At 37.8% G+C, this 21,288-nt stretch overlaps 1 protein-coding gene across 3 annotated transcripts in view; it reads right to left on the bottom strand.

Annotated features, from left to right (window-relative positions):
* Window positions 1-21,288, bottom strand: part of GRM8 (glutamate metabotropic receptor 8) — a 677,086-nt gene that overhangs the window by 76,358 nt on the left and 579,440 nt on the right. For all 3 annotated transcript variants that reach the window (XM_032483576.1, XM_032483575.1, XM_032483577.1), the window contains exon 9: window positions 10,162-11,097. In XM_032483576.1, the coding sequence (XP_032339467.1) occupies window positions 10,162-11,097 (936 nt within the window). The remainder of the gene's footprint in view (window positions 1-10,161; window positions 11,098-21,288) is intronic.

Raw genomic sequence — 21,288 nt, 5'->3', positions numbered from 1 at the left:
TTTATTAGCTATATTTTGGGATCTTGATTCTAGGCTCAACATGTTGTAAATGTTCCTTATATTTTCCCTTTTCTCTTTTTCTTTTTGGTTTTACCTTTTATTTTACCCTCTAGCTCATCACTCTGGTCTTTAGACCTAGCCACCCCATGTTTAAGATATTTAACTTTTTATTTTCACATTCATAATTTTAATTTCCAGGGTCATTTTCTTATTCTTTGATTGATCTTTTCCATAGCCACCCAGATATGTGTGTCTGTGTGTATGGTCAATATTCTCTTGACTCTATCTTGAAATGCTAATTAAAATTCTATTTAAAAAATCTCTCTTATATTTTTCTGAATCATCTCTGGTTTTGTTTTTTACACAATGTTCATATATGTACTCGTCTTTTTAAATTATGCTATTGGCTTTCTTCAGCTGTCATGACATTTTTGGCTGTTGATGTATAATTATGATTGAAGGGCCAGGTTGATTGATACAGATTATTGGTGGGGTGCATTTTCCTTGGGTGGGTGGGCAGAGTGTGGACCTATGTAATTATTACCTAACTGGTTTCCCTTAAAGACTCATGGACACAGGCAAGAAAGCAGACTGGGGACCCACCGCCCCTGGAGAAACTTACTCTAAGAGTTGAGAAGTTTTTAATATTTCTGTCCTGTATAGATGCTGCATTCTTGTTTCCCACATTTCTATGTCTGTCTGAAATAAAATTACTTCATGTTCTGCTGTTTTCTCTGAATGCCCTGTGTCCATATGAAGAGCGTATGTCTACCACGGGATAGTTCCTATGCTTTAGAGTAGAATTCTGTAATTTTAACCTATACCCTCTCTACATTTAAAGTAAGAGCAGAAAGGAGAAGTAAGGGGTCCAACTGGCCCAGCTATTTTGAAATTCAGCTCTTTAAAAATTTTTCTGATGGTCACTCCAACACCTGTGTCAAGTCTTTCTGTTGGCTTCAGGTTTAGAATTATTTGGGACTTTTCATGGGAAGAATCATCTATGTCTCTTGAGCTATGCTTTTCTTCTTTTAATTTCTCTATAGATCAGATCCATTCAACTTTTACTTTTCGGGATTTTCTCAAATTATTTTACCTGCTGGCTCTAAAAACATATGGGCATCCCTTGTTTTACTGCACTTCATTTTATGGTGCTTTGCAGATACTGCATTTTTTACAAATTGAAGATTTGTGGCAAACCCGCACTGAGCAAGTCTATCAGTGTCATTTTTCCCGATAGCATGTGCTCACTTCATGTCTCTGTGTCACATTTTGGTAATTCTTGCACTACTTCAAACTCTCTGATTATTACTATATTTGTTATGGTGATCTTTGATGTTACTATTGTAAATGTCTTGGGGCATCACAAACCACACTCGTATAAGACAGAGATAAATTATGTGTTCTTACTCTCCCACCGACCAGCCATTCCCCGGTTTCTCTCCCTCCCTTAAGGCCTCCCTATTCCCTGAGACACAACAATAGTGAAATTAAGCTGATTCATAACTCTACAAGGGCTTCTAAGTGTTCAAGAGAAAGGAAGAGTTACACACATGTCTCTCACTTTAAATCAAAAGCTAGAAACGATTAAGCTGAGTGAGGAGGCATGTCAAAAGCTGAGATAGGCTGAAAGCTAGGTCTCTTGTGCCAAACAGTTAGCCAAGATGCGAATGCAAAGGAAAAGTTCTTGAAGGAAATTAGAAGTGCTGCTCCAGTGAATACATAAATGATAAAGTGAAACAGCCTTACTGCTGATATGGAGAAAGCTTTAGTGGTCTCCGTAGAAGATCAAACCAGCCACAACATTCCCTTAAGACAAAACCTAATCCAGAGCAAGACTCTAACTCTCTTTTATTTTATCAATGATGAGAGAGGTGAGGAAGCTGCGGAAGGAGAGTTTGAAGCTAGCAGAGGCTGGCTCATGAGGTTAAAGGAAAGAAGCTGTCTCCTTAACATAAAATGGAAGGTGAAGCTGCAGCAAGTTATCTGGAAGATCCAGCAAGTTATCCAGGAGGTGGCTCATAAAAAACAGAATACCAACATAGACAGAATAGTCTTACAGCGGAAGAAGATGCCATCTAGGACTTTCATAGCTAGAGAGGAGAAATCAATGCCTGATTTCAAAGCTTCAAAACGTAGACTGACTCTCTTATTGGGGACTAATACAGCTGGTGAGGTTAAGTTGAAGCCAATGCTCATTTACTGTTCTAAAAATCCCAGGGCTCTGAAAGAATTATGCTACATCCACTCTGCCTGTGCTCTATAAATGGAAAAAAGCCTGGACGACAGCACATCTGTTTCCAACATGGTTTACTGAGTATTTTAAGCTGAATGTTGAGACCCACTGCTCAGAAACAAAAATTCCTTTCAAAATATTACTTCTCATTGACAATGCACCTGGTCACGCAAGATGCACAATGAGACTAGCGTTGTTCTTGTGCCTGTTAACACAACATCCATTCTGCAGCCTGTGGATCAAGGAGTAATTTCAACTTTCACTTCTTATTATTTAAAAAATACATTTAGTAAGGCTCTAGCTGCCACAGACAGTGATTCTTCTGATGGATATGGGAAAGGTCAGTTGAAAGCCTCTGGAAAGGACTCACTATTCTAGATGCCATCGAGAACTTTCATGATTCATTGGAAGAGATCAAATATCGATATTAACAAGAATGCGGAAGACATTGTTTCCAACTCTCATGGATGACTTAGAGGGGTTCAAAACTTCGGTGGAGGAAGTAACTGGAGGTGTGGTGGAAATAGCAGGAGAAATAGAATTATCAGTGGAGTCTGAAGAAATGAATGAAATACTGCAATCTCATGATAAAACTTGAACGGATAAGGAGCTGCTTCTTATGGATGAAAAAAGAAAGTGGTTTCTAGAGATGGAAACTACTCCATGAAGACGAAGTGAAGATGCTGTGAAGACTGTTGAAATAACAACAACAGATTTTAGAACATGGCATAGATTTAGTTGATAAAGCAGCAGCAGGGTTTGAGAGGATTAACTCCAATTTGGAAAGTTCTTCCCTGGGTAAAATGCTATCAAACAGCATTGAAAGGAAGAGTCAATCCATGTAGCAAACTTTATTGCTGTTTTACTTTGAGAAATCCCCACAGCTACTCCACCCTTCAGCAGCCACCACCCTGATCAGCCAGCAGTCATCAACATGGAGGCAAGACCCTGCCAAAAATATGATTTCCTAAAGGCTCGAGTGATGGTTAGCAATTGTTTTTTAGCAATAAAATACTTTTAACTTAAGGTAGATACTTTCAAAATTAAACACAACACTATTGCATAGTTAATAGACTACTTTTTGTTATTACCATAGAAGGAATAGCTATGTATGTTTGTGCCAGCCCGTATCTTAAACCAGAAGACAAACTAAGTATTTTCTTACATTTCTTTTAATGATGCAAATAAATCTGCTTTGCATTCATTTTAAATAGCCTGGAATTTATACTAATATTTGGTTAAAAATTTCTCTACACTTTGGAGTGGTTTGTACTAATCCATGTGATACTGCATTTAGAGATTTTTTTTTTTAATTTCCCAGCATAAAAATGTATATATGGTTACAGCCAAAAGGAACTATTTGCTTGCAATCTGCTCTTCCTGGCACCCTGTGTGCTCCATGAGATATAAGCATCTACTGAATCATGGAAAATGCAATTTGAAATTACATAAGTAAATTAGTCACTGCATTCTGTACTATCAACAGTCTGGAGTGTCATTAAAGTTCTGTCTATATAGAAAAAAAAAATTAAATCTCTTTGTATGGCACTCCTGCTCAGTATTTGACCAAAGTCATGGTCACTATGTCTTGGAAAATATTCACATTTTAGTCTTAATCAAATCTAGTTTTCCAGCATTTCAAACATATTATGAAAACTAAACCATTTTAGTGAGATATGTTAGCTCTAGGACAAAATTCCAGGTTGACTATATAATTGTCTGGTTGATTAATTTATTGTTAACTTGGGCATAGAAAATTCAAATCCTTTGTAAACTCAATTTCAATTAAAAGAGAGAGAGAGAGCCATAGACACACAGAGAGAGAGATGAATGTGTAAATACCACAATCTCACTAACAACCAAATGTTTAAATTAAGTGGCCCCAGATCAGTTTTCTCCAAGCCCCAAAAAAGTGAGATCATGGAAGCGAAGCAAGGTTCATTGAGCAAATATTTCTTTGTGCTGTCAAGTAAGATTGGCCTCCCTCAAAGAATTGCCCTGAATGTGGAAGTTGGTAATATTTGACAGCAGTAATATGTAGCACAAATGGAAAAAAAGGAATCAGCCTGGCTAAGGCATCCTTCCCTAGAAGAGCTACTTAACAGGCTTGCCTACACTATGCCCTAGAATCTCCTGAATTTCATTGTTTTTCTTCTGTATCTTCACAAGCATATCATTTTGACTGACCACATAAATGAGACCATATAAATGTTTTGTTTTCCAGTTTTTTTTTTCCTTTTCCTTTGTTTTCTCCCTTCCAGAGTTGATTGCAACAGTCTGGTACGATTAATCTTGCCCAGACACAATCTACCGTGATACATGAGATAGTTCTATAACTTGGGACATGGTGAGACCTTTAAAGGAATCAGCTTCAAATGACTGTGAGCGAACATGAAAAGAAAACACTGTAAGGTTTACAATTATGGACACTCAAGACGGATACTGATTACTGCTTTCAACTCTCCTTTCTAAGGGAACAAGGAAACATTAGGAGACAGTCATGGTTGCTCTGAGCTCTTCTGAAAATGACTTCTGTTGCTGTCTAGGTTATATTGACATTTTTACCCCAGTTTCTCAGGCTATTCTTTTCTCATCTGGATTATTCCTTAGAGCAGTAATTTTATTATTGTTTTCAGAACTACCTCTCATCACTCTTGTTAGTTATTCACGTTTCCATTTTAACCCAAATATTTCAGCAACTGATTTCTGATGACACTTCCCCTTCTTCCAGTATTTTTTTGCTAAGTATATTGCCTCAGGAATGGCTCTCTCTCCTCTTTCTCCTAGTCCTACAGAGTCTTGTCTCCTTTTTTAACTTCTGTAAGCTCTATGATTTACACCTTCAGGCAAGAACCTGTGTCTGAGAAATCACTCCTAGTTGGGGTGCTCCACAGACATGATCCAAACGGCTAAAGAAATGAAGGCAATTATCTGGATAAATCTGAATGTATTCCATCATTAGACAAATACTTTTGGAGAACCTATTCCGGGCCCAGTTTTATGCTAAGTGCCAAGGATATGATGGTGAGCAAAATAAAATAAGATCCCTGCCCTCATGAAATAGAGTCTAAAAGTAGTAACCGTCAATATTTAATGATTGCATATTATGTGTTAACCATATCTCATGACTCGTATCTTGTAACTCTCAGCAAAACTACCATGAACGTATCTGTTCATACAAAAAACACCATCATGGGACGAGATGATTTTTTTTGTCTTCCTGCCCTTCGCTAGATGGCTATGAACTCAAGTCTGCTTTAGTTTGTTAACAGGGCTGGACACAGATGGCTGGCGATTACTTTATGTTGCTTTATATCTGAGTTTGGATTCTCCAGGGAGGGTATTGCTATCTGCACAAACTTAGTTATTTAACTGCATCTTCTCAGCTAGTCTGACAGAGCCAGGATTTGAACCCAAGTCCTCCCCCTCCAGAGCTCATGCTCTTCCTTACTCCGCTCATCCACCTATGCACCCCTACACTCGTCTGCCCTTAAAATCCACAGATAGAGGAGAAAAAAGGGGGGAGGGATGACATGGCAAAAGCATCTGGAAAATAGCATCAATTCTCCTTTGATCTGTGCATTTTAGACAGAATGAGGGACAACCATAAGAATTCCTTTTTGCATTTCTCCCAAAATACTGAGCAGGCAACCCTACGTCAGAATAAGTGATATTGATGAAATTTTAAAAAGAGCTATATTTAGCCCATCATTCAAGTGAGAAAACTTTTTTAGAAAAAAAAAGTTGTAATGGGGATCATAATCACATGAATACATAAGGTTCCCATTATGCCAGAGTCTAACCTAAATCATAAAAATGCATTTGTGTTATTATATAGTATATCATTATTGTGCAAGGAGCCCCATTTACTCACTCAATAGACATTTATTGAGAATGTGCTACATGTTAAGGCTCTATGTTAAGAGACATATTCATTCAGATAAACGTCAGACAGACACTGCTTCCCATCCATGGGCTGATAAAGGATGATATCTGAAGGTCAGAGGAGGAAATAAAGGAGTAAGTGTGAGCAGAGGAAGGGGACTAAGATAATTCTAGGTTTCTGGAGGCTACCAGACAGAGGCTGCATGATTTATCTAGAAGGTGAAGGTGAAGGAATATGGGATTTTTGACAATTTGGAGTTTTCTGTTTTCTGGGTGTTTTGTTTCAATCCTATGCTCTGGCTGAAGCACTGTGTTCCTTGGAGCTTGGCGGTGTCATAACCTTTGTCTGATTATCTAGGTTTTCTGAACCCAATTAGAGAGGATAAAATATGTATTTAAGAGATTTCTGCTATCCTAATAGCCCCTAACCATCCCCCTGGGGGTTCTTTTCCTGACTATTACATTAATTATATTTTAATTTTTTGTCTTTTCAACCCAATTAATGAAAGTTCGCGTTAGTCCCTGTCCATACCTCGGGGTGTCCACCCCTCCTTTACACCAGTTTTTAATAGGAAAAACAAAGTGCGCTTATACTATGATTCAGTAGGTACAAAGCTAAGAAATGTCATTCAAATCTATTGAAAAAAATGTGATTCATCTTGATTTTGCAATCTGAAAAAAAAATGTGGGGAAATTAAACGGTGTTTTATCACTGAATGAAGCTACACTGTAGAGAGCTGCCTGTCTTCACAAATGCTGCAAATGTCCCTTTATAACTTGACTTTACTCGGAGGTTTACTAAAACATCTGTCTAAATTATTCAAGTGATTTTACTTTTTATTCCTAGTTCTCTTGTAATTTTAGAGAGACCTGTGTGGTTAGTTGGATTTTCTTCTGTAGACATTGCTCTAGGAAACATAATTAAATGCATACTGGAAGAAATTTTGCTCTTTTGCTCTCTTCCATGTTATAAATTCCATGTCACTGAGGTATAGTTACAGGATGCACGGATCTTTTGTTTGCTTTCTCATCTCAGACCTGACTCCTCACCATCTCCCCCTGCCCTTGAGCATGATCTCCCCCTGCCCTTGAACCTGGCACTTGCTGGTGCTGGTGGCGTCGGGCAGCATCGGCTGGCAGCCAGGCTGAACCTTACAAGGAAGGCGGGGGGAAGCAGACTGACGTAGTTCAGTAATTAACACAGTGCAGGACACAATGCTCAATAAGGATCTGCTGAATTAATAGGTGTGTGTGCGCCTGACTGTTACAGACACTTCAAGCTGATAATGTGCGGTTCCCTGGCTGAGCATTATAAATGAGAGCAGAGGACTGACCAGCTCTTTTGGTCCTCCAAAGTCAATAAAACTTAGGGAAAGCCTTCTTTTAGAGATATAAAAGTTTTATTTACTTTTAATATCTGTGTCAATAATTCTAGCAGCGTGAAAAAATAAACATGTTCAAATATTTTGTGCATTGTTTTGAATAATTAAAGATACTTTGACAGGGAACAGAAGGAAGTGAATTTTAATGTGAAGGGGGACACATAAGTATCTTATATTAAAAAAAAAAAACCTTTAGTAGCAAATCTTAGCTACTCATTATATAATAGCCCTTGATTTGGGGCTGGTCTGAATTCAGCAACTCCAAGACTAATTAAATAATTTGAGCATTTTACAACGTTCTGAAAATTCCTAGAATGAGTGTTTCTTCTTGATTTCTTCAGTCTTTCCCACATTCAATCATCTCATGAATACAAATAAACTCCAATTAACATATTTTATAAATGTGTCTTACAATGTGCTTCTTTGACTTATTTTGATTTCACAAAGCTAAATAATGAAAAAAGAACACTGGCTAGTGTTCAGTCGTATGTCTGGAGGCCCTGAAAGATCCACACCCATAAATACACACAAAAACTCCAGGTTTTCTGATGTACACACAGCTCCCGCTGGCCCTGCAACCCTGGACAGCTTCTAGCCCCTGGCATCATTCTGTGTCCATTTCATCCTGAAACTCTCACTATCTCCATCACTGCTCCTCAAGGGGGCAGCTGTGACTCTGCAAGTTTCTGATCTGAGAACAATGGTGATTTTTTTTTTTCCTATTACCTTAAAAAAACAAACAAACAGAAAACAAAAACCCTTAGTATGATGCATATTTGAATTACTAAGAACATGCAGGACCATGATTTTACTTATCCTAAAAATCAAGTCACTGAAACACTTCTCAGAATAGAAATAACATCTTATTAGCACTTATGTTTGCTCCCCCCACAACCTTGGAAGTCACAGTATGAAAAGTAAGAGTAGGCCGTCATTTATAAAATGTAAAGAAGAGAAAGAAAAAGAAAAACAAAGTTGGATATCAGCGCTCTGGAGATTTTCTTTGGTTAAATATGTGTCGTCCACAAGAAAGCAAAATAAACTACCTAAGGCCCTCTCCAGATAAAATAATATATTAAAAAAGACAGCTCCAGGTTCAAACACAAAAGTACCACTTAAGTTGATGTTATTAATAATTCACATAATGTGGACATTTCCAGACTCTGAAAAATGCTGTTTTTCCTGGCTAGTCCAACTAACCATGTCACAAGAGGCTTAATAAACTGACAGACACATTCCTTTCTAAGTTAAATTCACAAGTTTGATCCTAATACATTCCCATCTGCATGTGTCAAAATATAATGCTTTCTAGTTATTAGGCTTAGAGCCCCAAACTGTCTTATTTAATTTTCCTGCCATGTGCGTGGTCCAACATAAAATATTCATGGACTTCCATCAGGCCATACAAGTGAAGAAAGGTCACAGGTCTGGAACCCATGGCAAGTTTGCTCTATTCGGCAGCAGGTTGGCTGACGTACATCTTTTGTCTTTTAAAATTGATGGCTACATTGATCTAGTAAGGGACAAATGCTCATACTAACAAGCTCTCCAAGTGTTTGTTGGGTACTTTTTCCTCTGAATGCGTTAGGATTTTAAGAGTCATGCAGGACCTCACTTGGAATGTTAGGATCTAGGAAATGTGATTGCCCCCAGGATGTTTGACTTCCTCATGACTTCTGATGATGGAGGATGGGGACAATCTTTAAGTCTTCATTCTGAGGGAAGAACTTTCTCATTTGCACATTAGGGCTGAGGGGCCATGCCTTCAGAATGCCTTCAGCCTTTGTTTCACAAGCTGGCTGTTGCCATCACACCACCCAAACCTCGAAACTCACGGTGAAAATTAGTTCCCTGCTTTTCTATACAAAGAACTACACACATTCAGTTCAGTACATGCTGTCTTTCATGTACAGATGTTCTGTACTTGCAAGATTTTATGTGGAAAAGTTAATGGAAGATTAGGAACAAAAGAAAAATTTTCCAGGAAACTCAATTGATCCTCAACTTTTAAAAAACTATAAACTGCTTATATAAATGCCCACTGCTGTTTTATTTAATCTCTCACCATCATCCTCCACATGTGGAAAAAGAATAAGAATGGGGGCTGAAGAGAAATAGTAAGATGGCTCAGATTAAACTGAGCCATTTAGTTTCTTTTTACTGTTGTGGTTTTGCTATAAACTCTATAAACTTCCATGACTAAAACCATCATCATTATTAAGGACAGTATTTTTCCAGAGTCACATTAGAATCGGGAAAGGAGGCATTTGTCATACACTGGGGTATCTCTGGAATAGCTCACTCCCGTGAATCAGGTCTGCCCTTCTGCCTTCCTCTTTCAACATTTGGAAATGAACAGATATATTAGTTGATAACAGAGCTGGGAGGAGAGATCTAGAAAGGGATGTGAGCTCTGTCAATCTTCTCCTTCTCTGTCTCCTTGCTAAGGAGGACACATTAAAGTGTTTTTCATGGAAAAATCAGTCTTCGTCAATATATTCAGAGCAAAGTGACCTTGAATATATAAATATAACACACTGAACAACACATTGACGCCTCTGGAGAGAATATAAGTGAACCAAAAAGGAAGAAGGGAAAGCACCCTAAAGAAAGAAGTTAAATTCAGGGAAAGGGCTGGCAAATGCATTTCTTGCCACTTACCTTTTCTGCTGACTGGGCTGTACCAAAAAAGATGGGAATGAAAGCTAACCAAATGATGCAGGTGGTGTACATGGTAAATCCAATAGGTTTGGCTTCGTTGAAAGTCTCTGGAACTCCTCTCGTTTTAATGGCATAAACAGTACAAGTGACCATCAAGAGGATACTGTACCCCAGTGAGCAAATGAGCGAGAGGTCAGAAATGTCACACTTGAGCACTCCCCTGGCGTTCTCTGGGTCTAGAGTCCGCTGTTCTCCATAGTCAATGATGATGTGCGGGGGGTCCACCACAAACCAGACACACACACCCAGGAGCTGGATGGAGATGAGGCTGAAGGTGATCACCAGCTGGGATGCTGGACTGATAAACTTGGGTGCTGTGACAGATTTCTTCCCCTGCTCAAATATTCGGTGGATTCGGTTTGTTTTGGTAAGAAGGGCTGCATAACTGAAACACATGCCAAGTCCCAGGAAGATCCGTCGGAAGGAGCAGATGATTGTATCTGGTGCTGCGATCATTAGAAAGGTGATTGAATAGCAGAGAAAGATCCCCGTTAGGAGTACGTAACTAAGTTCGCGTCCCGAAGCCCTCACGATGGGTGTGTCGTTGTAGCGGACAAAGGTCACGATCACAAAGGTGGTGGCAATGATTCCCAGCATTGCAACGAACACAGGCACCACAGCCCAGGGAGAATGCCACTCGAGTTTGATGATGGGGATGAGCTGGCAGCCAGTGCGGTTGATGTTTGGTCTCTGATCCAAAGGGCAGAGTTCGCAGGAGAGCTCATCCACCTGGTAGTTGTAGCCTTCACAGCGCTCGCAGTGCCAGCAGCAAGGGACTCCTTTCACTGTTTTCTTCCTCTCCCCGGGCTTACAGGGCAGGCTGCAGACAGACGCCGGGTGAGTGTGTTCTCTATTAGCCCACTGCATGTCTTCCACCTGTGGGCATAAAATATTAATGAGGCTTCCACTTTTCCCCATTTATAATATCCTAATCCTAGCCACAGGTTTGTAATAAATCACTGAATGCTGACAGTACAAACACAGTTTACCATAGTAAGAGCCCAGCGTCTCTTTCCCTGATATTGACTTTATGAAAGTGTTAAATAATTGGGGCCGATAAATCATTCACATAATCAACTTGATGAGTGTTGTTAGTTTCCATTTACCTCCTCATTGTTGACCAATCTGACATTGGGAGGAAGATTTATGGGCCCAAATAGGTTTAAAACTAAAAAAAAAAAAAAAAAAAAAAAAGTCCCATGGGAAAATGTGTTAGAACTTCGCTCAGGTATAAATGCCAGCATCCCTGAAACACTGGCTGGGATATAAACATACATACGAATGGTGATCCAAGTCTTTCCACCATATTTGCGGGAATTCAAATCTCATTGCGTCAGTTTTGAAAGGAAAAGGCAAAACCAGCTATTTTAATTTCTGATAGTCCTCAGGTGTTCATGGTGATAATTATATTCTCGTTTTTGCTTTGGTTTAAGGTGGAAATACACTTTTCCCTCCAGTCTTGCATTTCCACATTGTGAAAAAGACCATGCTGAGTGAGATAGCTCGATGGCAGTGTTTTCCATTGAACAAAAGTAGGCTTAAAACAGTGAAATTTGTACAAATGAGCAAGTCCTTATGCTGTGATTTGTATCTGCTTCAGGGCCGTAAAGTTCTATCTTACTCTCTTGAATTAGATCACAGAATACGTCTATTAAAACACACAAAAAATGCCATTTTAAGGGAATTTAGCCAATCATTAACCTCTTAACCTTAAATTTTTTTTACTAAAGGTCCTGGACCCAATTCCAATGTAGGTGGTAGGAAGAGGGGGTTTCCCATACCACCAAGCGATTCTTGGACACCAGCTCGGTGTCTTGTAAGTCAAATCAATTCTGACACTATCTACATAGAAATAGCACCAGATCCCACACAAGGCTAGTAGGACAAACTGGAAGTTATGGATTTTAGGAGATGACTTATGACAAGCAGCTACTATATAAAAGGTAAGCTCTATGAAGGGAGGGATTTTGTTCACCAATGTGAACAAACAGTGATTGACATACTATGTGTCCTTAGATATTTGTTGAATCTGTGAGGAAGGAAGAACAGAAACGGTACCCCTGAGGAAGAAGAGGCCATCTTGAAAGTACTGGGTTCTGGAAATAAAATGTTGCTCAAAGAGTCACAGAGATGAGAGCTGAAGTTATGTTTAAACAAAACAAAACAAAACAAAATGAAAACTTGTTTTCCTCAGATCAGCTCCATTAAAAACCCAAAAGAAAAATTACCATATCCTTGGGTAATCTGGCTCCAAGATGGCCTCAAATAACTTGACCTGCTGGAATTCATGCACTGATGGAGTCCTCCCCCACTTTCCATAGGGCTGATCTATATACACAATAATATATTCCAGCAAAGACTGCATGAAGTTTCTGAGGCTAGGTCATAAATGACATTTTGGCTTCTGCCTTGCTCTCTCCTGGTTTGCTCACTCCAGGGAAATAACCAGACTGTCATGAGAACTCTCAAGCAGCCCTATGGAAAGGAACAGACCTCCTGCCAACAACCAGCACCCACTTGCCATGCATGTGAGAAGCCGCCTGGAGAGTGAATTGTCTGGCCCCAGTCAAGTCTTCAGATGACTGCAGCCCCCATTGACACGTTGACTCTACCTCATGAGAGACCCAGAGCTAGAACCACCCAACTAAGCTGCTTCTGAATTTCCATACTACAGAAACTGTGAGAGATAATAAGTGTCTTGTTGTCTTAAGCTGCTAAATATGGAGTTATTTGTGACAGAGCAATAGAAAACTAACACGGCTCAAATTAAGTGTACCTACTTGTTCTGTGACCACCACCAGCATGGTTGTCTACTGAGAATCCACCGAGAAGGCAGTGACAGCTACCTCACACCACAAAATGCCCCAAAGTGTCTCGTGTCAGCAATATTCTATCATCACTGTTAAGGTTGCCCACCTTTGGGAACTATGTGACTGAGATTATTCTCATGAATAGATTGATTGCTTAAGGATGTTTCCCTTTCTTGAATGTGGAGTGAAGAGTGGAGGGCAGAGAATTGTAGTTCCCAAGTTCAACACTTGCAGAGGGCTGTCAAATCTCCCCAAGGTGGAGTAGAGGATTCATGCATGTTTAATTTCAAACATCCTCCCAGGAGAAAGTAGATGGTACTTCACATGTCCTAAGGGCACTCAAGACTATTAGATTTACCTTGTCTGTTCATCACAAAGGAAAAGCAATCTATCATAAACCTGTTAATTTACTATTAGGTTTTAATGATTTAGAAAAGTGATTTTATTTATGTATAAGATTCCATTAGGCAAGAAAAAAAAAGTTAAATTGAAAGTGGCTTCTCAAAAATATTGAGAAAAATGAAATGCTCCACTGAGTGGCTAAAACATTGATTTTATACCCTAATGGACTCTTCTAAAGTAATAAAATACTTTTTGTGAAGGTTATGTTTCAAAGCTAATTACTGTAAAACCAAAATTGCATTTTGTTTGGGACTTCTATAGATTTATAATGTTACTGTTAAAAAAAAAAAAGCCAGCAAAAAAAAGAAAAAAATCTCAGAAACATTAAACTTCAAATTTGGTAGAGACCTTAAAGGTCAGCTTGTTTAACCACATGTCTAATTCTTTAATTCTTAATTCATTTTATTTTCCAGAAGGAAACAAGACTTATTAACAAAGAAATATACCTATATTAGATAGACCTCATTATAAAAGATAAATATTCATCATTAGAAGCTAAATATTACATTTTTCTTGATCAGTTTTCTGCATACTGAACTAGTGGAAAAGTGTTTCTCAAAAATAAAAAATAAAGTTATAAGATAATGAAAAATATCACAATTTTTAATAGCTGTAAAATTTCTTCAGGTAAAAAACAATACATTCAAGCAATATATGTGATGTTTCTTGATATAATGGAGAAAACATTACGTATGTTTTAGTAAGCACGTTAAATACATACAACTTCATTTTCATCAAGGAACCCATTTATGTTATAACTGTATTTTGATGCTGTAGCTGAAGTCTGGATACCAACCAACTTCCACCTCAAGGAAGGACAAATAGCAAACACTTGAATCAGGATCTTGTAAATAACATCAATGTCTGAGACATAATTTATGTTACATATGTTGTCAAATTAAAAACAACACCACTCGAGAGTAAATTAAACTGCCTAATTTTCACAACTATGCTGTAAAGCATAAACAAAGATCATTCAGTTCTTTTGCTTTGTTATATTAAATTATATCACCTTTCATAATGAGTATAAAGAGAAGCCTTATCAATGCATTTTTAAAATATATTTTCCTCTCCTTTGATATTACTCTGATATTAGGATATTTTCTGTTTAAAATGCATAGTCTAACAAATGGATGATAGTTATATAGACAGACCTTCCAGAGACAAAACCATAGCCCGTTCCCGTCTTGACAATGTTCACCAACAGTGATTCCTTCTACAGGCTCCAATCCAATCCATTTCACAGAACGTGAGCCTTCAACTGGTTTCTGCCGTCAAACTGTATTATTGCTGCAGACAAACACACCAACAACCAAGCAACCAAACCTTTCTGAGTGAGCATGCTTACATCTTAAAATTTAATGTTTCCAGACCAATCAACCTAGAGTAATGCTTCATAAATTATTTTAATAGACATTACTTTTATAGAATAATTTTCTTCTGTGTAGTTTTAATAACTCCTGAAAAAAAGACTTCAAGAATGTTCCCCAATTAAAGGCCTCACTATTATTAATCATTTCCAGTATTCATTACAAAATTCTCACTCAATTTAATACTTCTATTATGGTATTTTTCCCACGTGTTAAGTGGCATCTTCATCAATATGATTACTATATGCGTAGGAAAAATTTAAATATAACACTTAAAGATAATTGATGTCTAGTCTCACCATCCTTAATTAGCTCATTTCATCTTGCTCCATTAATAAGCATGGTATTAATAATCATTTTGGTGACTAGCTTGCCACTCCAGTATTTAAAAACCCAACTCTTCATCTGACTTACGTAACAGCAGATTATATATGCAAACATTTCCAGTGGAACTGGGCATTTTTTCAAAGATTTGCTCATTAATTTTCATGTAATCAATAAGTTTAACAAGTGTAGTTAATTGGCATAGATATTTAAGATGTCAAAATTTGGTATCATATTTTGTGAATCACTGTGAATTGTATGATTCACACATGAGTGAGTACATTGCACAATTAATTTGATAATGAACTCAAAATAAAGTTTCTCAATATATTAGCCTATACATGCATACATATAAATATAGTTACATATAAATTTATATATTGCTTCCTTAATATTCATCCACTTCCTTTGGGTCGTGCAAAGCTTTCTGCCCCTATTCAAAATGGTGAGTAGGTTTAGCGTCCTTTAAAAATCTGGTATATGTGAGAAGATCCCCAGACTGAAGTCTTAATTCTACGTGATATTACAGATCTACATAACCTTTAAAAATGCAAGTACTCTTCCTATTTAAAAAGACAACTTAAAACGAAGTTAAAATTTCCCCTACAATAGCATCAAAAAATAAAATTCTTAGAACAAGTTAAATGCAAGTTGTTTTCCACTAAAAAACTACAAAACAGCATTTAAAGAAAGTTAAAGAAGATCTAAATAACTGAAACCTCAAGTTCATAAATCAGAAAATTTAACATAGCCAAGATGAAGATACTCCCCAAATTGATCGACAGATAATCCCTATCAAAATCTCCTCTGGCTTCTTTGCAGAAATTGACAAGTTGATCCTAAGATTCACATGGAAACATAAGGGACCCAGGACAGACAAAACAACCTTGAAAGTGAAGAGTGAAGTTGGAGGAGTCACACTTCCTGATTTTAAAGCTTACTACAAAGCTACAGTTTTCAAGCAGCATGATCCTGGCACAGAGATAGACTAATCAGTGAAATAAAATTGAGAGATCAGAAATAATCTCTTAAATGCATGGTAAATTGATTTTTGACCAGGATGACAAGAAAACTCAATGGAGAAAAAATAGTCTTTTCACCAGTGATGCTGGGACAAGACATGACTCCAAAGAATAAGCAACAACATAAAAAGAAACAAATTGGACTTCATCCATATTGAAGACTTTATGATTCAACAGATGCCATTAGGCAAGTGAAAATACAACCCACAGAGTGGGCAGAAACATTTTCAAATCATATCTGATAAGGAACTTGAATCCAGAATTAATTTTTTAAAACTCTTAGAATTAAACAGTTAAAGGGCATATAATCCAATTAAAAATAAGCTAGAGAAATGAAGAGACATTTCTCCAAAGAAGAAGTATGAATGGCCAATATGCACATGAAAAGATGTCAAACAGCATTAGTCATCAGAGAAATGCAAATCAAAACCACAATACCCACTAGGATGGTCATAATAAAAAACACAGACAATATCAAGTGTTATTGAAGATGTGGAGAAATTAAAACCCTTTACATTGTTGGTGGCAATGTAAAATAGTGTGGTTATTTTAGACAACAGCTTGGCACTTTCTTGAACAGTTAAACATAGAATTGCCATATGACCTACCAATTCCACTCCTGAGTAATTTCAGTCTAAGAAAACTGGAGACATATGTTCGCACAAAAACTTGTACATGAATGTTCATAGCAGCATTATTCATTATAGCAAAAAAGCAGAAACAACCCAACTGTCCATTAACTAATGAATGGATAAACAAAATGTGCTTTATCTTTTCAACCAAATATTAAAAAGAAATAAAGTGCTATATATGCTATAAAATGGGTGAACCTTGAAAATAGGTTAAGTGAAAGAAATACAGACAGGCTGTATTGGTGACTGCCAGAGGCGAAGGAGAGACAGGAATAGAGAGTGACTACTCAAGGGTACAGGATTTCTAGGGTGGTGGTGGAAATGGTCTAAAATTAGTGGTGATGGATACACGACTCTGAATATACTAAAACCCACTGAATGATGTACTTTAAAATGGCAAATTTTACAGCACGAGAATTATCTCAATAAAGCTGTTGTTTTTAAAAAGCATGCATGCTAAGTTGATACAGTCAGGAAGTATGAACATTCAGTCCTCATTTGCTGGGTGAAAAAGACATATATTGCATGCCCACTCTGTTCTGGACACAAGGTTCAGTGTGGGGAATTCAACAGTGACCGAGACAGGGTCCCTGGCCTCCAAAGAGAGTAGGCAGGGAAAGAGACAAGCAAAGAGCCAGTCACGGCTCAGTATGAGACTCCCTAAAAAAGAAAAGAGGTGAGGAAAGGGTTCTGCAGGAAGGGCATCCGGCAGGGCCACCAAGTCCAGGCTTCAGGGATGTGTGAACAGCAACCTGAAGGATGCAGAAGAGGTAAACCCAAGAAGGGGATCTCAAGAATGCACCAAGAAAAGCAAAAAAGACATTAAGACCCAGGGGCGAGTCTGTTTCTCTTTCGTAAATAAGTTCATTTGTCTTTTTTTTTTTTTTTCTTTTCCAGATTCCACATATAAATGATATCATGTGGTATTTTTCTTTCTCTTTCTGGCTTACTTCACTTAGAATGACAGTCTCCATTATGCCTTTTGCTGTACACTAGAAATTGACACAACATTGTAAGCTGACTATATCAATAAAAATATGTATATATAAAAAGAAAAATGACCCCGGAGCAAGAAGCCATAACAAACTGAAGACACTAAAGGTATAAAGAATAGCAAAAGTATAGATTAAAGCAGTGGGTAAAGGTAAGCTAGGGAATAGAGAAGGTGCTAGATCATGCTAGAACCTTGTGAGCCATTGAGAGGAGTTTGCATGGTATCTTGAAAGTGGTAGTTGAGGGTTCCTCTGAAGGGTTATAACAAGGACAAGGATGATGAGATTTATTGTTTAGAAGAATCCTCGGGCTGCAGAATAGAGAGAAGACGACTGGAACCCAAGACTGGATACAGGTCAATCCCCAGTCGCACTGAGGTTATTGCAGAATTCCAGATGGAAGGCGATGGCAACTGGAATCCAAAGAACGGCAGTGAGCAGGAAGGACTCAGTAAGCAGCACCAGGTGTTCAGATTTTACTCTCAAGTCCATAGAGAGTGATTAAAGGATTTTTAACCAAACATGTGACATGATAATACACACACACACACACACACACACACATACAAATTATATATATATAATTTTGGAGATCACTGTGGTGACAGATAAGGAAAAAGGGTGATACAGAAGCAAGGATAAGAATCAGGGAAATGATGTTGTAATTCCAGGCAAGACAAGAGCCTGTGAACTATTAGAAGCAGTGATGCTGAAGAAGATGGGATGGATTTAAGGTCTAGTAAGGAAAGGGCGATGTGAGGGAAACAGAGGAACCAAAGGACGGCATCCAGACTTGTGTTTGAGAGTCTTCCTTAGCATCTCACTTACTTCAGCGTCATGTCTAATCGATCACCAGCTACATGGCCAGGCTTGGTCTTGCCCCTGTCTAACTCCTGGAGAATCATGTATCAACCCTCCTCACTCCCTCAGGATACACTCACACAAAACCTTGTCGTCTTCCTCAATGGCACTTTCACAGTATGTAATTACATATTTATTTGTTTGACTTTCTTTTTATCCAAATAAGTAGTTTTATAAATTTTAACTTATGTTCCTTAGGATCACTTAAAGCGTTTACTCAAAATACATCTCACTGGGTCCCAGGTCTTAGAGATTACAATTTAATACGTCTGGGATGGAAACTCAAGTTGGCATTTTTAAAAGAAGCCCTTCTTCTTCCAAGACTTCTGTCATGTAATTAGTGAACCATACTTTGCTAAGCACCAATTTAAATGTATTTTCCTCAGGAGAGTAAGAACCTGGTCTGTTTTCCCACTGTTACCAATAGGCATCAATAAATATTTGTTGAAAGAATGAAGAAGGTATGGAAGAACCGGTGAACAGGTGATGGTGTCCTTCCCCTGAACAGGGGCACGCAAGGGAATGACTGGTTTTGAAAGGTAAAGATAAATCATGACTTGGTTCCCTCTGAGCCCTGCTGAGCTCAAAATCTCAGTGAGGCTTCCCAGCCAAGAAGCTCAGGAATCAGATGAACACATGAGCTGTGTTCATGAGTCAGGTTTGCCTGCGGCAAAGATTTCAAATGCAGTCATATGCAAAGCAGTTGAGACTATGAATATTTATTAGAAAATTCTTACCGTGAGAAACAATGGAAAGTGTGAAGGGAAGATGACATAAATGGAGGCACAGAAGGAACAAAATTTAAGGAGCAGACTCAGGAAGAATAGTAAAGGAGGATGAAAAATAACATGGCCAGATGGAAACCAGGGAAGAAATCTAGTCCAAGGTCCAAGAAACCAAATAGATAATTTTGGGAATGAGGAAGTGGTCCATGATGCCCAAAAGACACAGTGAAACTTTATGAGGATAGGATTTGAAAATCAAAAGTCCCTGATGGGAAGGTATGTCCCTCCCCTGTATTTCACTATATTTCATTATATGTGTTTTATTATAACTCTTTGGTATCGTATTGTGACTATCTGTTCACGTGTCTTTTTTCCCACTAGACTGAGAGCATGTTAATCTCAAGGACAGATTTTTAACTCTTGTAATCTGTATGAAGACCCAAGATTCAGTAGGAATTTGATGATTGAGAACGACATTAAATACAATGTGGTAAACACATCTATTACTACTCCAAATTTATAGCTACTCTCTATTTAGGGTTTTGAATAGGATGGTAGTAAGCTTGTTCTTTTCTGATTCTGTGTGGTCTCTAGATTATTTCATCCATACCTTCAGAGAAGCTGATTTTGGGGAGACTACACCCTCTGACACATACCTTACAGAGATGTTGGAAAGATCTAACAAGTTAATACGTGTAAAAATGTTTTGCGAGCAGAAAATGTAAAAGAGAGTCAGAAACTCTGCATGTACCATGATTTAGGACTGAGAGGCGGCACTAGAAAGAAGGTTCCCAGTCTCTACCTATAATTAAATACAGTTGCTCTGTTAAAAAAATCTGTCAACAGCAACAAGCAAAACCACCGTCTCTGGATTTCATCCAGATCTGCTATTTCATGCTTTTATTTCCCCACAATCTCAGCTTTTAGTGTCAGTTCCTCCCACGTGAGATGCCCCTTCTTCCACCCCAGCTCTATGCTGAGAAAACTGTCCAGGCAAGTGTCCTCTGCCCTTGCCTCTGAGGCTGGAGAAGGTGGGATCTGCAAGCTTGGATGTTGGGATATGTGTTGAGGGATGACTGTTTTCAGGGATGACTACAGGAGGTCAGACCTACAATATTTTTGGTGAATGGGATGCACTGACATTATGATAGATTTTCACCCCAACATAGTGCCTATGTAGACATCCATGCAGTGTGTGGTATTTGTAGCAACAGTATTGAAACAGAATTTTTTCCCTTAATCTTAAATTTGTGATAAAAGTTACGATTTGAATACTATAAGGAGTGGTCATTTTAAATCATAAGCCATTGAGCTACAACTTGTGTTACTATATTCATGATTCTATTCTAGATGACCAAAATTAGAGTTTCAAATAATTTCCTTAGGTAAAATCTTTTCATGTAAGATTAATTCATCAGAATGTTTACTATAAAAATAACTATTTTAACTTCTCAGGAAGATTTGATATGTTAGATCTTTTCTGCATATTGTTTAAAAGCTTTTGTATGTTTAATTTTAATTCTTACAATATGACTTAAATATTACATATGAAGAGCTACATTGAGTACATGTGCCCACACTTTATGCTACCTAAATTCAGTTAAGCAGATCCTTCATCGCCAATAGGTAGAAGAAAATAATATGAAAATCAGCTCAGGGGTAATACTCTCAACAGGAAATTTTGTTGCTTCTTAGAATATTCCTTTTAATAATTCATATTTCTTATTTTTACTACACTAAGATGATTTATTAATGCATGCAGAAACTAAGATAATTCTTTATAAAGCACTTTTGTGACATTTTGAACAACAGAATAAATTTTCAGTGCAAAACACTTGTCCATTTCGACCTTAGTCCGTATCACTCAATGTATATTTAACTCACACTGTGGAAATTTATAGGAAGTAAGTACCTTTAGAATGTGAGAAG

Source organism: Camelus ferus, chromosome 7, assembly GCF_009834535.1.
Source record: "Camelus ferus isolate YT-003-E chromosome 7, BCGSAC_Cfer_1.0, whole genome shotgun sequence".
Lineage (NCBI taxonomy): Eukaryota > Metazoa > Chordata > Mammalia > Artiodactyla > Camelidae > Camelus > Camelus ferus.
Note: the sequence above shows the minus strand (reverse complement) of the source record. Positions and strands in the feature narration are given on the sequence as shown.